This window comes from Megalops cyprinoides, chromosome 16 (genome assembly GCF_013368585.1).
Source record: "Megalops cyprinoides isolate fMegCyp1 chromosome 16, fMegCyp1.pri, whole genome shotgun sequence".
Classification (NCBI taxonomy): domain Eukaryota; kingdom Metazoa; phylum Chordata; class Actinopteri; order Elopiformes; family Megalopidae; genus Megalops; species Megalops cyprinoides.
The window spans coordinates 27,816,280-27,829,953 of NC_050598.1; the positions used below are offsets into that span (position 1 = coordinate 27,816,280).

Genomic DNA, 13,674 nt, shown 5'->3' on the forward strand with positions numbered 1-13,674 from the left:
AGAGGTCAAAAGAGGCATTATCAGAGGGGACGTGGCCCATGCAGACTTGCACACCTCCAAAATAGTTTGTTTGGTTAATTGATTTGTCGCATTCATCAATCATCGTGCCTTTCGGACTCGGCGTTATGAGTACCTAGAGTTAAATGACGGGAGTATCTTTACACTGTTATCTCCCGCTCTCTACCTCTCCCCCTCCCCTGGTCATTCTGCTGTGGACAGAAAGGGGATGGCTCTTGCTATTGTAGGGCCGTCTGTGGAGTGGCAATGTAGAGTGACTCTTCCATCTCTGGACTCTCAGTGATGGAACAAATTGTCCTCTTACTTCAGAAACGAGTGCTTTCAAGATAGTGTGATGGCTCAGCAGGATGTCCCTATGAGCCTTTGACAATAATCTTTCCTGATATTTTATAACTTAATACTTTATATTTCTTTACACTTTACATTGGGGTGGCAGTGTAGCATACTGGTAAGGAGCAGTTCGATTCCCTGCTGGGGCACTCTTATTTTACTGTTGGGCAGGGTGCTTAACCCACAATTGCCTCAGTAAATATGCAGCTGTATAAATGGGTAACATGTAAAAATTGTAACCTATGTAAGTTGCTCTGGATGAGAGCATCTGCTAAATACCAATAATGTAATGTAATTTCATCAATTATTGTCATGCATCCATTTCAATATTTGTTGCCACCCATTGCAAAGTTAAACTGCTCTATCCGTGCTTGACGTTCTGCGCAGTGGATGCTGAGCAAGTGCTTTCAAACGATTGTGTGGTAGATTTAGGTTTTGCATTGAATATTTGCATTGAATATTACATGCTGGATTGTGTCGACCTCAGCCACATTCATAGCACACTAAATAATAATAACAATAGAAATTAAGGGATAAATGTTGACTGAATTACTGAAACAAAATTATATGATTACAATAATAATTTAAAATCATTAAATTAAATAAGGGATAGTAATATTATTACCTGGTATCTGAATTATGCATGTTCAAATGAGGTGAGCTGAACTCTTGGTGTAGTATAGGTATGTATTATGTTCCCCCTGACAGCAAAACTTGGCATGCTTTATGACTGACTCCTCACAGTGGAGCAATCTCACACCTATAAAATCTCCATATAAATTCTCCAAAAGCTGCATAAAGCTTTGGATGAAGTTAGTTTGATTAATGACATGACAACAGGGATAACAGTAACATTTTTATTATAAAGTTTTTTTTACAGTTATATAAAAATTTATATAACATACAAAATATTTTAAAAAAGAAAAAAAGTACATGTGTAAACATATTTAAAAGCTTTGGTACCTTAGCGGCATATAAACAAATGAGTATAAAGAATATGTGTGGTGCATTGCGTACCTATATACCAAATATACAGAGAGGTTTCACTGTTAATATCAGTACCTTGAGCAAAGCAAGATCATTTGTGTTGTTAAGATATTTCAGTGACTGAAAAATAGAAGAGGGCTCAGGTGTTTTGTCTGTGTAGGTTATCTGATGGCTTGAATCAATAATAAGACTGAGATTTTAAAACAACGTGAGCAGACAAGCAATCCTGTCTATAGAAATGAAATATAATGGCTATGTTTGGCAAAACAGTGCTCCTTTAAGAAATAAAATTTTAATTCTACCTTCTTATTTTATTACAGAAAAGAAAAAAAAAATTCAAACATTTCGCTGACTCTTCACAATATATATATATTTTTTGTACTGAAGATATAAGACCGATATTTTGGCACATGTGGTTCCTTTGATAGGTACCAGCAGTATGCACAGAGCATGTGGCGTAAAACAACTGGCTATGATTAATTGTCTCCATTGTTTTATTTATACATTTATTTATATAATTTGATTTTGTGTGTGTGTGTGTGTGTGTGTGTGTGTGTGTGCTCAAGCAAGATTTTTTTTTTTTTTAATTTCACAGTTTTATTTTCTCTTGAAATCTTGACTGTGAGTTAAACGGGAGGCATATTTTTTGCTTTCTTTTTGCTGAAAGAAATTAGTTTCTTAAACAGCATTCAGACAATAGTAGAAAATACAAAACTGAATGCATTTGTGCAGTGTTGTCAGAGACAGGACAGAAATGTAATGTATATAATTACATGATCATAACAGCTGTACGTATTATATAGAAGTGGTATCATTCTAGTCCAGACGTGAGTCAGATGCCAGACAATATCAGCTCTATGGCAACAATTATTTCTGCTTAAAGAGAAGTTGATCACATTTCCTCTTCCTGCTATTTGTAGATATGACACATGAGGTTACAGTACTGACCCAAGTCTTACTGAACAGAGGAGATCATTCATATCATACATTAGGCAGATTGTATCTGCAGTGCAAATTCTGGTGTTACCACTGTCCATGCAAACCACAGAGGTCTCATCATTGTTTCTGCTTATGCTTCTAAATGCTTCATTTGATGTTATTGTAGTATGATTTTGAGATTGTTAAGAAACTGCTGCATTCGAGCAATGATCATTTCAGAAGTAAGGAAAAAAAACATTTGTCTGTATTTTGTAATGCTCTCTCATTCAATGGTTGTCTTTCGATTGTCATGTTCAACATTACCTTAACTAGAACCCTGGTTCAGAGCCATACAGCACAGAACACTTGGAAAGCAAAAACAGCATTGATGTTTCTGATACCAGATTGGATTTCATAGCTCTTGTCTTATGAGAATCATATCATAATGTACTAATTATAATAAAAAAAGAGGAGAAGATCAGACCTAATAAAAAGCTACAGATTATTCTCCACTTTGTTAAATTAAGATCATAATTAAAAAGCAACACATAGAATCTCAGTTCATTTACTACCTTGTCATTAAGATGTCACTGCTGTTTTGCATTATAAATACCATACAATGTACACATGTAGCATAAAGTATGCATTCCACCTATGCTTTCTTTTCCCTGTTTTTTACATTTACATGGAATACAGCCGAGACAAAGAAAAAAAAACGTTTGCATACTAAGTGATTTATGATCATTATCATGGTTTACATCTGAAATTTTGTAAAGTGCAAATTTGCTATAGTTATTGTACTCTCCTTAAATCAATGCATAAGATTTCTAAACGTTTAATTTAAATGAGAACATTTAAAATAATATTTTGATTTTAGGTACTAGATTTTAGGTTTTAAATGGGAGCATGACACAGAACCAAGGATATGCTGACATTAAATGAACAATGATAGAATACTGATGATCTTTAAATTCTCCACACAATTTATAAAGCCCTATATGCACAGAAATTGTCCATGAAACACATGCTATGATATTAACACTGTGTCCTATAACTATGATGTCTAAACAACAGTGTCTGGCAGTGATACAGCTATAAAGAGATGTATTCATATAACAATTCAAATACAGTGTCTACAGTCACAGCAATTGCTCCAACACAAGTATAGAAAATGTTGTTCACAAAGAATGAATGATTGCTGTTGTTGGTGTTTATATTACTGATCACCAGAGGGATTGATTAGATGAACAGTAAAATATGTACCATAGCATAAACAACAGAAAATGGATATGCATTTTTAACTCACATTATTAATTGATTATTCTGGGGGGGAGGGGGGGTGAGGCTGTATCAAGGTTTTATGCACAATATTTTGACTTGTCATGAACATGTCATCCTCTGTGGCACAACCTAAAATTGGCATGTGCTAGAGATTTAGAGGACTGACTTGATCCAAAATCAACATGAAAACGTATAGATTTTCATAATGTTTGGACATAAGTTTGCTATAATGTTCATTGAATCACTCTAAGAAGGGGATTAAATCAATATGTTACAAAAATATCGTACCTTTAACTTCATAAAGTAAAGTGATCTGAGAGAATTTTTTTTTTTTTACGAGAGATATCTTTCTCATAAACGTCTTACTCTCTCCATATTCTCCATATAACTCTTTTCATTAATAAACAGAAAACTGTAAGACACAACATGCAACATCCAGAGACATACAGGGTGTGATTGACTATCACTGTAGTTCAAAAAGTCTGTAGTCTATAGTGAATATTTAAAGTGCAGCCTAGACTTTTCTCTGAAAAATATTATTTGAATTGTACCTTACAATCACCATCGCAGCATGTTTACTAAACCGAAGCCATTCGTTTTGGGTTGAAAATAAATTCAGTGAGTGTGCGACAACCCCAGGGAAAATATTTGTTTGGATGGGCCAGGTCAAAGGCAGGACTGATTCATAAAATGCTTGCTTTGTCCAACCAAACACTATTCCTGGGTTTTATTCACCCATATAACCGGTCTCCACTCCATTTAAGCTTAAACAATTTGCCTCATTAAATGTGACTACAAGAAAGGGAATTTGGAATGTTCCTGCAATTTTTAAAACCACAAGATCTTGACACCTTGCTTGAGTCCACACGTATCCTCAAAAAGGTGAGAATTTTGATCGTTTTGGGAAGGCAAAATATAAAAAGACCAGCTTTTTAATAAAAGTATTATCCTCAAAACCAAGTATCGTAACAATTTTATCACAAATCTATAATAACTTGACAGATGTTTCATTAAAATTACATTTGCAACTCTTTAAGCACTATATGGCTGTAAAATCACCAACCCTTTAGAAGGAATGTTATGCATACACAAGTGTGGCCTGTTGCACATATAAAGGTAACACTCGGTTTACCCACAATTACAAGCTGATGATGCTTCCACATTGGCTCCTCCAGCAGACTTATAGCGGTGATTTGGCTGTTCGTTGTGCATCTACAGGAAGCTCTCTTCCACATCTGGTGTCCCCTGGGATTCTTTAGGCTCCTCCTCCTCAGCCGGGCTTGGCTTCACCTCCTCTGGAATGATGACTGGTGTTTCTATGGACACGGAATCACTTTCCTCATCAGGGTCCTGAGAGCTATAGGTGGAGAAAAAAAAAAACAAAAACATAAAACTGATTGACTTGCTGTGGATATGTCCACATGGGAAATCCAGGGGAAGGACATCACATGACCTGCTTCTTGCAGCCACCAACTTATCTTGATGTATTTGTGAATGGCATTGACTCTTCTGTTTCCCTACAGAATGAGGAAGAATGTCTCTTGATGAATCACTGGAATTTGGCACTGGGCACATCAAACTTTTTTTCTACTTTACTGGGGACACAAGGATGTAGACTATCTCCCATCTTTCCCTGTTTTCCCTTTTCTGACCGCTTGATTGATGACTTTTACCATCAACCAAAACCATGTAGTATACAGCCTGCCCAAGGTGCCATGGTCTATGTTTGATCACCTCTCTTTATTCAAGTCTTCTATTAACGTGAACTATTTCAAGACACAACTACAGTGCAGCATGTACACAGTAGGGTAGACCCTCTCTCTTAGGAGTTTCAATTGTTCAAAAGTTTCAATGACTGTGCAGTAACGACCTCATTAGTGGTGTCTGTGGGATTGTTTTTATTCTCCTATTTTTGTGGACATTTTTGGGGTTAAAGACAGTAAAAACAATAGGACAGGAAATAGGTGAAAAAAATTGTGATGCAAGATCACTACGCTTAAGAATGTCGCTAGAGGTGGACAGTGGTGGGTTTTGCTAGGGAGGGCTAAAATGTGTTAAAATACAGAGAAACCAGGAACATAAAAGAAAAGCCTTTTGAGGATCTTCTGTGTTGACTCAAATGTGTTTAACATGCTTAGGCTATACTGCCCTGCATGATAAAATTATTTTTTGTCTCACATCTGGTGGCGTGGTATTGAGAAACACAGGACAGTCCCCTTGAGTCACTCTCCTGTCTCATTTCCTGCTTGTGTCCCGCTCGGCCGCTCGGTTGACGTAATTGCGTTATTTTCAGTCGGGCAGAACCCCCGGCCATACCTGGAGGGGCTTTCCGGGAGTGTGTCGGCCTCCTCGCAGCTCTCCTCCGGCTTGGGGTCCGGGATGGGGATGATGTATTCGTTGTAGGAGGCCATTGTCTCTGCTCCGTCGGCCTCCCGCCTGATGTCCGCTGCAGGTTCGTTCAGGGGCAGCACGGGCCCAGGCAGTCTGGGTTTGGTGCGGGCCACAGCGGGGTGGTCGCTCTTGAGGAAGCTGTCGTTCACCTGGTTGTATTTCTGTTTCGGTTGAAGCAGAGGTTTGGAAAATGTCTTTATTTGTGACAAAAAAAAATCTGATTGGCTGCAAAACACTCAAAAGCGCCTTTAGAATGAGTCAAGTTACCTTTTTATAGCTGTCAGTCAGCATGTTCCCCACGGTATGAACCAGAAAGGAGAACTCGGGCCTTTTCTCGAATTTCTCATCCCAGCACTTCCGCATCACATCGTAACTGGAAGACATTGTGAGGCACAGCTTCAGCCGAGACTACGTGGGGTTAGAGGCACGCTAACAAGAAAAGAAAGGTTATTAAAGTGGAAGACACATGGAAAGATAAGGAGGCGAAATAACTAAGACTCACATTTCATCTGAAGCATGAGTTGGTTTGGTCATCCGGTACCCCCTCTTCAGTGCACTGTAGAATAGTTCATTCATGGGGAGGTCAGGATAAGGGGTCCCTCCTGCAATCAGGTGGTAAAAACTACTTTAATTATCTTTTTGGGGCCGACAGTCTCATCCATAGAGACTTATAAGGCTGTCATTTTAGAGCCATGAAGTGATCATGATTGGAGCGGGAAGTAAGAACAATGTCAGAGGCAAAGAACAGCACATCCGTCAACAATCTAGTTACCGTGACAAAAACCGCCACATTCCACAGCACCATCTAACAAGCTGAACACAGGTTTGTGTGCCAGTTTGTGCGGGTACTGTAAAGTCAAAGGGCAGAAGTTTCATTACGGATCTCTAAAAAAACTGAAATTGTCTACAAGAAAGAGGAAGGAAAACCAAAATGACAATTACTGGAACTCAGAGAGAACACAGACAAAGGAGTGAAGGACTGTTACATGGAAAATGGAAAGGAAATAGAATGCACATCTTAACTCCAAATTCTATATTATTCTCCCCCTTTCATATACATTTTCTGTAGTAATGAGGAAGGTTGTGGTTGGATGGCAGAGGTTGAAGCCACTGGCGTCAGACTTACCTTTGATAATTTCCTATGGAGAATAATCATATGATTTGGTGAGCAAAACGCAGACATGAGCTGATGTAAAGTTATAGAACATATTGTTGACATTTTCAACGTGACAATGTGACGTAAATTTGCAGCACAAATAAAGAACAGTTGTTTTTCTTTTACTCTGAAAAATTTAAAACTTCATGCTTCATGCTGAATCTTCCCCTGAATAACTGTTTTGTTTTGTTTTGTTGGGAGTCAAACACTGAGCATTTACTCCAAAAGGACATGAGGCTGATTTTGTTTTGCACCAGAACTGTGAAAATTCACACTTCTGCACCTTTGCCTGGTGAACTGGTAACTGCAATCAACTCAGCTGTTGGTTGAAGTTTTGGAGCTGTGTTTTTCAGTTAAGCATGTTTGGAGCTATAAAGCCGAATTCTGCCTTTGAAGATTTTGGCAGATACTGTCAGTCAAGAAAAGGCTGAATTTCATATTCAGCATGGAATTAAATATAAACCTGTTTGAAAATTCACTGAAAGCTTCAGTCCTCACATTTCTAAGGAGTTGCTAGGTGCAGATTTGTGTTTTACGCGTTGCCATCTGAATTGGCAATGTGTAAACCTGGAGTTCAGTAAGACAGTTATCTTCAGTGTCTTTCTGTGGTTTTTCTAAATGCTTGTTCCGATAAAATGTCCATGAATGCCACGCAACACAAGACTTTTTTTTCTCCCGTGACTATATCCTTTTTTTCCCTCTGTCTTTTAAGGTTTAATTTTATTTTTTAATCCCTTGAATTCTGCATTTTGATCGCAAAATGCAGATGCAGTGCCACTTCAGTGCTTTTAACTTCCATTTGAGAAGCACCGTATGAATATAGTATCATTAGTGTTAACACTGGAAAGGACTTGTTTGTCTTGATGTCTTTATGACGTTGGTTGTCAACCAACGTACATAGCAATGAATGAATGGATAATGGAGGAGTGGATGAATGAATTATACAAATGAATTAATAAGAAAACTAACTGATGGGTGGTGGATGCACGTTCAGATAAATAAAGGAATGAATGAAGGGATGAGCAATGACTAAACCTTTTAGGGGGACATTTTGTGGCTGGGTGATGATTGACAGCTGAGAGAACCAGTACTTGCCCAGAGTAAAGATCTCCCACAGCAGAACACCATAGGACCAGACGTCACTCAGGGTGGTGTACAGGTTGTGGAAGATGCTCTCCGGCGCCATCCACTTCAGGGGCAGGAATGTCTGTAGGGCCCAAAACAGGGAAGATAAAGGTCAGATCTCTGGTGTGTGGCTTCTATTTCTCATGCTTCAAATGCAATTTCAGAAAACAACTTGGTACAGATGCTGATTATGATGACTAGAGCAGAGATTACTGCAGTTAGCCATAGATAAGTCTTTATTTCTTCACTTCGCGGAGGCATCACAACCACTGAGGCTGACATTCACTTATGTATAAAAAGGTAAAACAATTATAAAAGGGAAATATATATAAAGGGAAAACAATTTTACACACTTCCTGGGAAAAAAAAACTCCTCCACAGAAACACTGAGGCTAAGCAGAAATGTTAGTGGTGCAAAGTGGTACAATGTAAGTGGAACTAAAGGGAAGTCCTGCTAAAGGTCAAAGGCTATCCCTGTCACTGACTCACGTTGCCCTTGGAGATGTAGTTGGAGTCATGCATGATGTCCCTGGCCAGGCCGAAATCGCAGATCTTCACCAGCTTCCCCTCACAGATCAGCACATTTCTTGCAGCCAGGTCACGGTGGACACACTGCAGAATGACCAAGAATCTCTTAGATGTAGTACCTTTGGAACACCAGATCTTCTCCATTCCAGGTCCTTTTTGGTTTTTAAGAACAATGCTTAACATATTTAATCACTTTTTAAACATGGTCTTCAATCTCCATTATAGTGTATGTTGTCTGTTAACAAATGTGATAGTGTGGTTCCTCTGTTAAAAGGCACCTTTTTTGTTCTACATAAAATTAAACCCAGGGAAAGTGTTTGGTTGGACGTACGAAACATTTATCAAAAAATCTTGCGCAAATGATGCTCCAGGCAGAAGTTACCCACTCGTGCTGATCTAGGACCAATTATGCCGGTTAGCTTGTAAAGGTTAAGGTTAGAAGAGTGATTGAGGAATCTAATCCTAGATCAGCACTTATGGGCAACTTCTGCCACTAATTGCTTAGTGAGTGCTTTGTAAATCTAACATTTTTCCTGGTGCTTCCTCAAAATGCTTTTTTCCAGCAAATGAGGTGACAGCCCTTACTGTTTACACTGTCATTTGGCTATTGCTACAGTATTGTTAAGTTATGACAACCCAGATGATGATGTTAACGACAGGCTATTATTGTCACCCACGTTTTTGGAGGCCAGGAACTCCATGCCCTTGGCCACTTGGAAGCTGAATCCAACCAGGTCAGAGTAGCTCAGTATGGGGGAGTCGCTGATGACCAGGGCTGTGTCCACCCGGTCCTCACCTGCAGAGGGGCCGGAAAGAAGGAGACATTTAACCAAGTCGCACAGGCTATCCGAGCAGGGATGAGCAATGCGTGGCCCAGAAGACTGCAGGGTCAGCTCCTTCTGCCTCAGAGGAAGCAGCCCATCCCCTGAGTCATGACATAGCCTTATGTCTGCATTTTTACCATGCTGGATTTTTCCACATTGAGAAGTGCAATTTGTCCACATCTATGTGCTGTAAAGTTTTCAAGACTTTCAGAGCAATATCTGACCTAGGACTATAGTATACACTTTTATAGGAAAATGTGTTCACAAATGTCACAATGAAAATTTTTCACTTCCTGAAAAACTCACTAACACTGAAGCTAAGTAGAAATGTTAGTGCTATAAATGGCTCACTCACTGACTGAATGAGCAGCTTGTGGAGAATTATCACTAGAGGAAACAGTGCCTGTTCAGTTGTTATATCTGAATTTATCTGGATACAAAGACAATTCCCTGGTGTAACAGGATTCAGTTAATATTCATGAATTCTTTTTATTCTTCTGCCTCAAAGTATGACTGAATACAGACCTCTGCAGTCATTATTTACACAGAAAACACTTAAATTCAATGAGGCCAAAAATGGGCGTTTGACATTTGAATATCAAATTACTTGAAATGCCAATATCTTATTATGAAAACCATATATGTGACTGCTTGCCATCTTTCCTCGGTTAGCCATATGAAAAATGGATACTGTAATGTACCTAAGGTTTGTCTTACAGTCATGAATCATGAAGGTATTCTACGTCTTTATATCTGTGTGTATAATACACACTGTGAGCTCACACATAGTGTACTGCACATTAGGTCTGCTATGGTATAATCATTTGACTGTGCCGCAGCTGCTGGTCTGAGTGAACGCCAGCGACTCTGGAACATTCCGGAACTAAAGCCACGCTGCCCCGGAGCCCTAGGTGCGTGTCACAAATCAAAGGGAACATTAAACTTCCTCTTTCCTGACACTCATTGCCATGTGCACACCAGCTGCCTGCTATACATGTCCAACCACACGCAAGTGTTCCACAGCTTAAATATACAGGCTCTGGGGATATTTCAGTATGTTGCTGCCCTTTGATTATCTTTTATTATGTTTTTTTTTTATTATTATTATCCAAAGGTTTTGGCATGTTGACTCGTGTCGTTCTCTCATTCACCTTGTGCGTGGTAGAGGTCTTGCTGGTAGGGCGTTTCGTAAACAGACGGCTCGATGTCGGCGTATTTGATGTTGTCGGTCAGCTCCTGCATGGGCACGTACTCCATGGTGTCGTCTTTGCTCATGTCCATGTAGTTACCGTCACACTCGCTCCCAAACGACACGTAGCTGCATGCAGAGAGTGGTTACATTGGTAATTCACTGAAGCGAATGCCCTTATCTGCCCCGGCCTGGATTCATTGCAGCCAACACATCCATCTGGACTACACAGCGGCAGCAGAAGTGCATGCACGGTTCAACGGAAGTGTGTCACTTGGGATTTAAATCCATGACCCTCGGGTGATGTCTGGTGCCCTAACCACCACTCCCCCAGCTCCTCTGCAGACTGCTGTGTTTTTTATGTTCCTGACATAAGGTCCAAAGGTCTTAGACACAGAGCCTGTCTGCTGTCCTTTCAGTTTACTTTCACTGGAATCTTGTCTCGTCATCCTGAAAGGCACCTAGGCCAGTCCTATGGGAAAATGGTAACCCACAGGCAGCATTTGGGTTTGATGTACCGAGCGTTTAGAAATCGAAGTGAAGGTCGGTTATTAAGTTGGGGTCCCTTACTGAATACTTATTGACTTTTTTCCAGAAAATCTGAAGCAAGTTTTACGTATCAATGTTTTGTATGCATGCTAAATAAGGATGGTGAAGTAACTACTATTAGGTCTTCAGAGAACAGAACTAGGTGCCTTTCAGGTGAAAAGGCTGGTTCTAGCTGTTTCAGCATTACATTGCTGGATGCAGTGTGTTAAGTTGAGCAGATGATATCACACGCTGAGTGGATGTCGGCTGTGATCAGCGTATTGGCTCTCACCCTTTCCCCTGGCCGTCAGGCACGTTGTTGACACACATGTCCGCCTCCCTGCGGCTCTTGTCTGCATAATACTGCAAGAAGGTGTGCTTGTTCCTGTGCAGGTAGTCCACAAGGTCTCCATAGCGACAGTACTCGGTTACCAGGTAGATGGGGCCTACACCACAGAGCAAACAAAAAATGTTTCAGGAACGGTTCTTTAACTGATAGACTACAAGCTCTAGAACAGAGTATACTATCTATCTTCTTAGTGGACACAAGGGTTGCATGAGGGACAGTTTCACATTTGTAACCAAATATCCACAGCTGTTTCTTTTCTTCATGATCAACTTGGGAAGTTACTGTGCCCTTACTCCAGGGAACAGCAACTCCACCTCTGACTAAAACCCCTTCAGGTCGTGTGCTGAGCTTTAACCATTATTGTGCTCTTGTCATTTATGCATGCAAGCTATTTGGACTAAACCAGTAAAGTATAAATAGACTGCAATAGCTTTAAAAAAACACCAGTGAGTGTAGAAAATGAAATAGATTGCTTTGTTGTTTTACGTTTAGTGATATCTGGAGCAAGGGTTAAACAGAAGCATCAGATGAGCTGAATTACAGAAGCACCCAGCTGAGGGTCCCTTCCCTCCCCATCCTTCCTGTAGGCCAGCTGAGCCTCACCTTGCTTTGTGCAGGCTCCCAGCAGGTTGACAATATTAAGGTGGGGGCCCAGGTGGCTCATTATCTTCAGCTCTGACATCAGTGCCTGCGTCTCGCTCCTCCTCGCTGTAGCTAAAGTTCAGAAAACAGAGAGGACTTCAGGATTTCCGGTGGCTGATCGCCCCGTGATGAGGTGGACTGAACACATCAGTACAGCGGTTGAAGAGATTATTCAGTAAAACACGATGATAGCCTCTGTGGTCTTCATGTTGAAAGTTCTACACTTCCTTTGCTGAACTGAATGTTCCATCATTAGAACTCCTCAGCTCACATGTTGGACAAGCGAACAGGACTAGTACATAGTCTCTTCAGTGATAAACACTCTTTGATTGGTATGCCAAAAACCAATTAGTTGGCTGGGTACTACCACTTACATTTGAGCATTTTCACAGCGACTTTGGTGGTGGACTGGGAGTGACCGAGGCCATAAGCAGTGGCTTCCACGACCCTGCCGAAAGCTCCCGATCCCAGAGTACGACCTGAAACACAAAACAGCATCAGAAAAAGCCTGCAAACCTTGACTAAAACCTGCCATGTTGGGATGAGAGGCTCTGGGGTTATCATAACCGTAGCAGTAACCAAATGACAATGTAAACAGCGATACGTTTCACACTCAAAGCCACCACAATTTATAAGGGCAGCTGTAAGTGCAAGGATAGTTTAGGATGCATTGGATCGTCATTTACAATATCGTGGCCCCTCCCTCACCAAGTATGAGGCTGTCGCGTGGCATCTCCCAGGCCGAGTCGTAGGGCAGGTGAATGGGGTCCACGTAGATGTACTCGTGTCCATCAGAGCTCACAGACTCAATTACCTTCCACCTGATCTCGTAGCGAGGTTTCTGAAACAAACACGCCGGCAGTATGGTGGCTGACTTTAGGAAGGACTTCCATACTGTTTCATCTGGAGCATTTCACAGCCCTGGTACTGCTGGCTTCATTTCTAGATATGATAACCCATTAAACAAATTTGAGGCAGCTGGGTAACTTAATTTACGTTAATTTATGTAGTGAACAAAGGGATTAGGGTAGGGCGGCAGTGTAAAATGGTGGTAAGGAGCAGGACTCATAACCAAAAGGTTGCTGGTTCAATTCCCCACTAGGGCACTGCTGTTGTACTCTTTTGCAAGGTATGTCACCCACAATTGCCTCAGTAGATATCCAGCTGTATAAATGGATAACATGTAAAAACTCTAACCTATGTAAGTCATTCTGGATAAGATTTAGCCAATATTGTATGAGCTAAACGCCAATAATGTCATGTAATGTAATGTAATGCAATGTAAAACAATGCTTTCGGGCCTACCTTCCTCCACACTGCGATCAGGATGATGATGAAAATCACAGCTATAACCACCAGGGCCAAGATGGCTGCCAGCACAGCCACCTGGGAGAACAGGGCTGCAGGA

At 40.5% G+C, this 13,674-nt stretch overlaps 1 protein-coding gene across 2 annotated transcripts in view; it reads right to left on the minus strand.

The window, feature by feature from the left end:
- Window positions 1–4,634: 4,634 nt before the first annotated feature.
- pdgfrb (platelet-derived growth factor receptor, beta polypeptide) overlaps window positions 4,635–13,674 on the minus strand; it is a 31,798-nt gene continuing 22,758 nt past the window's right edge. For both annotated transcript variants that reach the window (XM_036547906.1, XM_036547907.1), the window contains exons 11-23: window positions 13,572–13,666; window positions 12,975–13,107; window positions 12,641–12,745; window positions 12,228–12,338; window positions 11,568–11,721; window positions 10,710–10,876; window positions 9,412–9,530; window positions 8,696–8,818; window positions 8,177–8,288; window positions 6,428–6,527; window positions 6,193–6,298; window positions 5,851–6,086; window positions 4,635–4,891 (exon numbers count right to left, since the gene is read on the minus strand). In XM_036547906.1, the coding sequence (XP_036403799.1) occupies window positions 4,747–4,891; window positions 5,851–6,086; window positions 6,193–6,298; window positions 6,428–6,527; window positions 8,177–8,288; window positions 8,696–8,818; window positions 9,412–9,530; window positions 10,710–10,876; window positions 11,568–11,721; window positions 12,228–12,338; window positions 12,641–12,745; window positions 12,975–13,107; window positions 13,572–13,666 (1,706 nt within the window). In that variant the 3' untranslated portion in view covers window positions 4,635–4,746. The remainder of the gene's footprint in view (window positions 4,892–5,850; window positions 6,087–6,192; window positions 6,299–6,427; window positions 6,528–8,176; window positions 8,289–8,695; window positions 8,819–9,411; window positions 9,531–10,709; window positions 10,877–11,567; window positions 11,722–12,227; window positions 12,339–12,640; window positions 12,746–12,974; window positions 13,108–13,571; window positions 13,667–13,674) is intronic.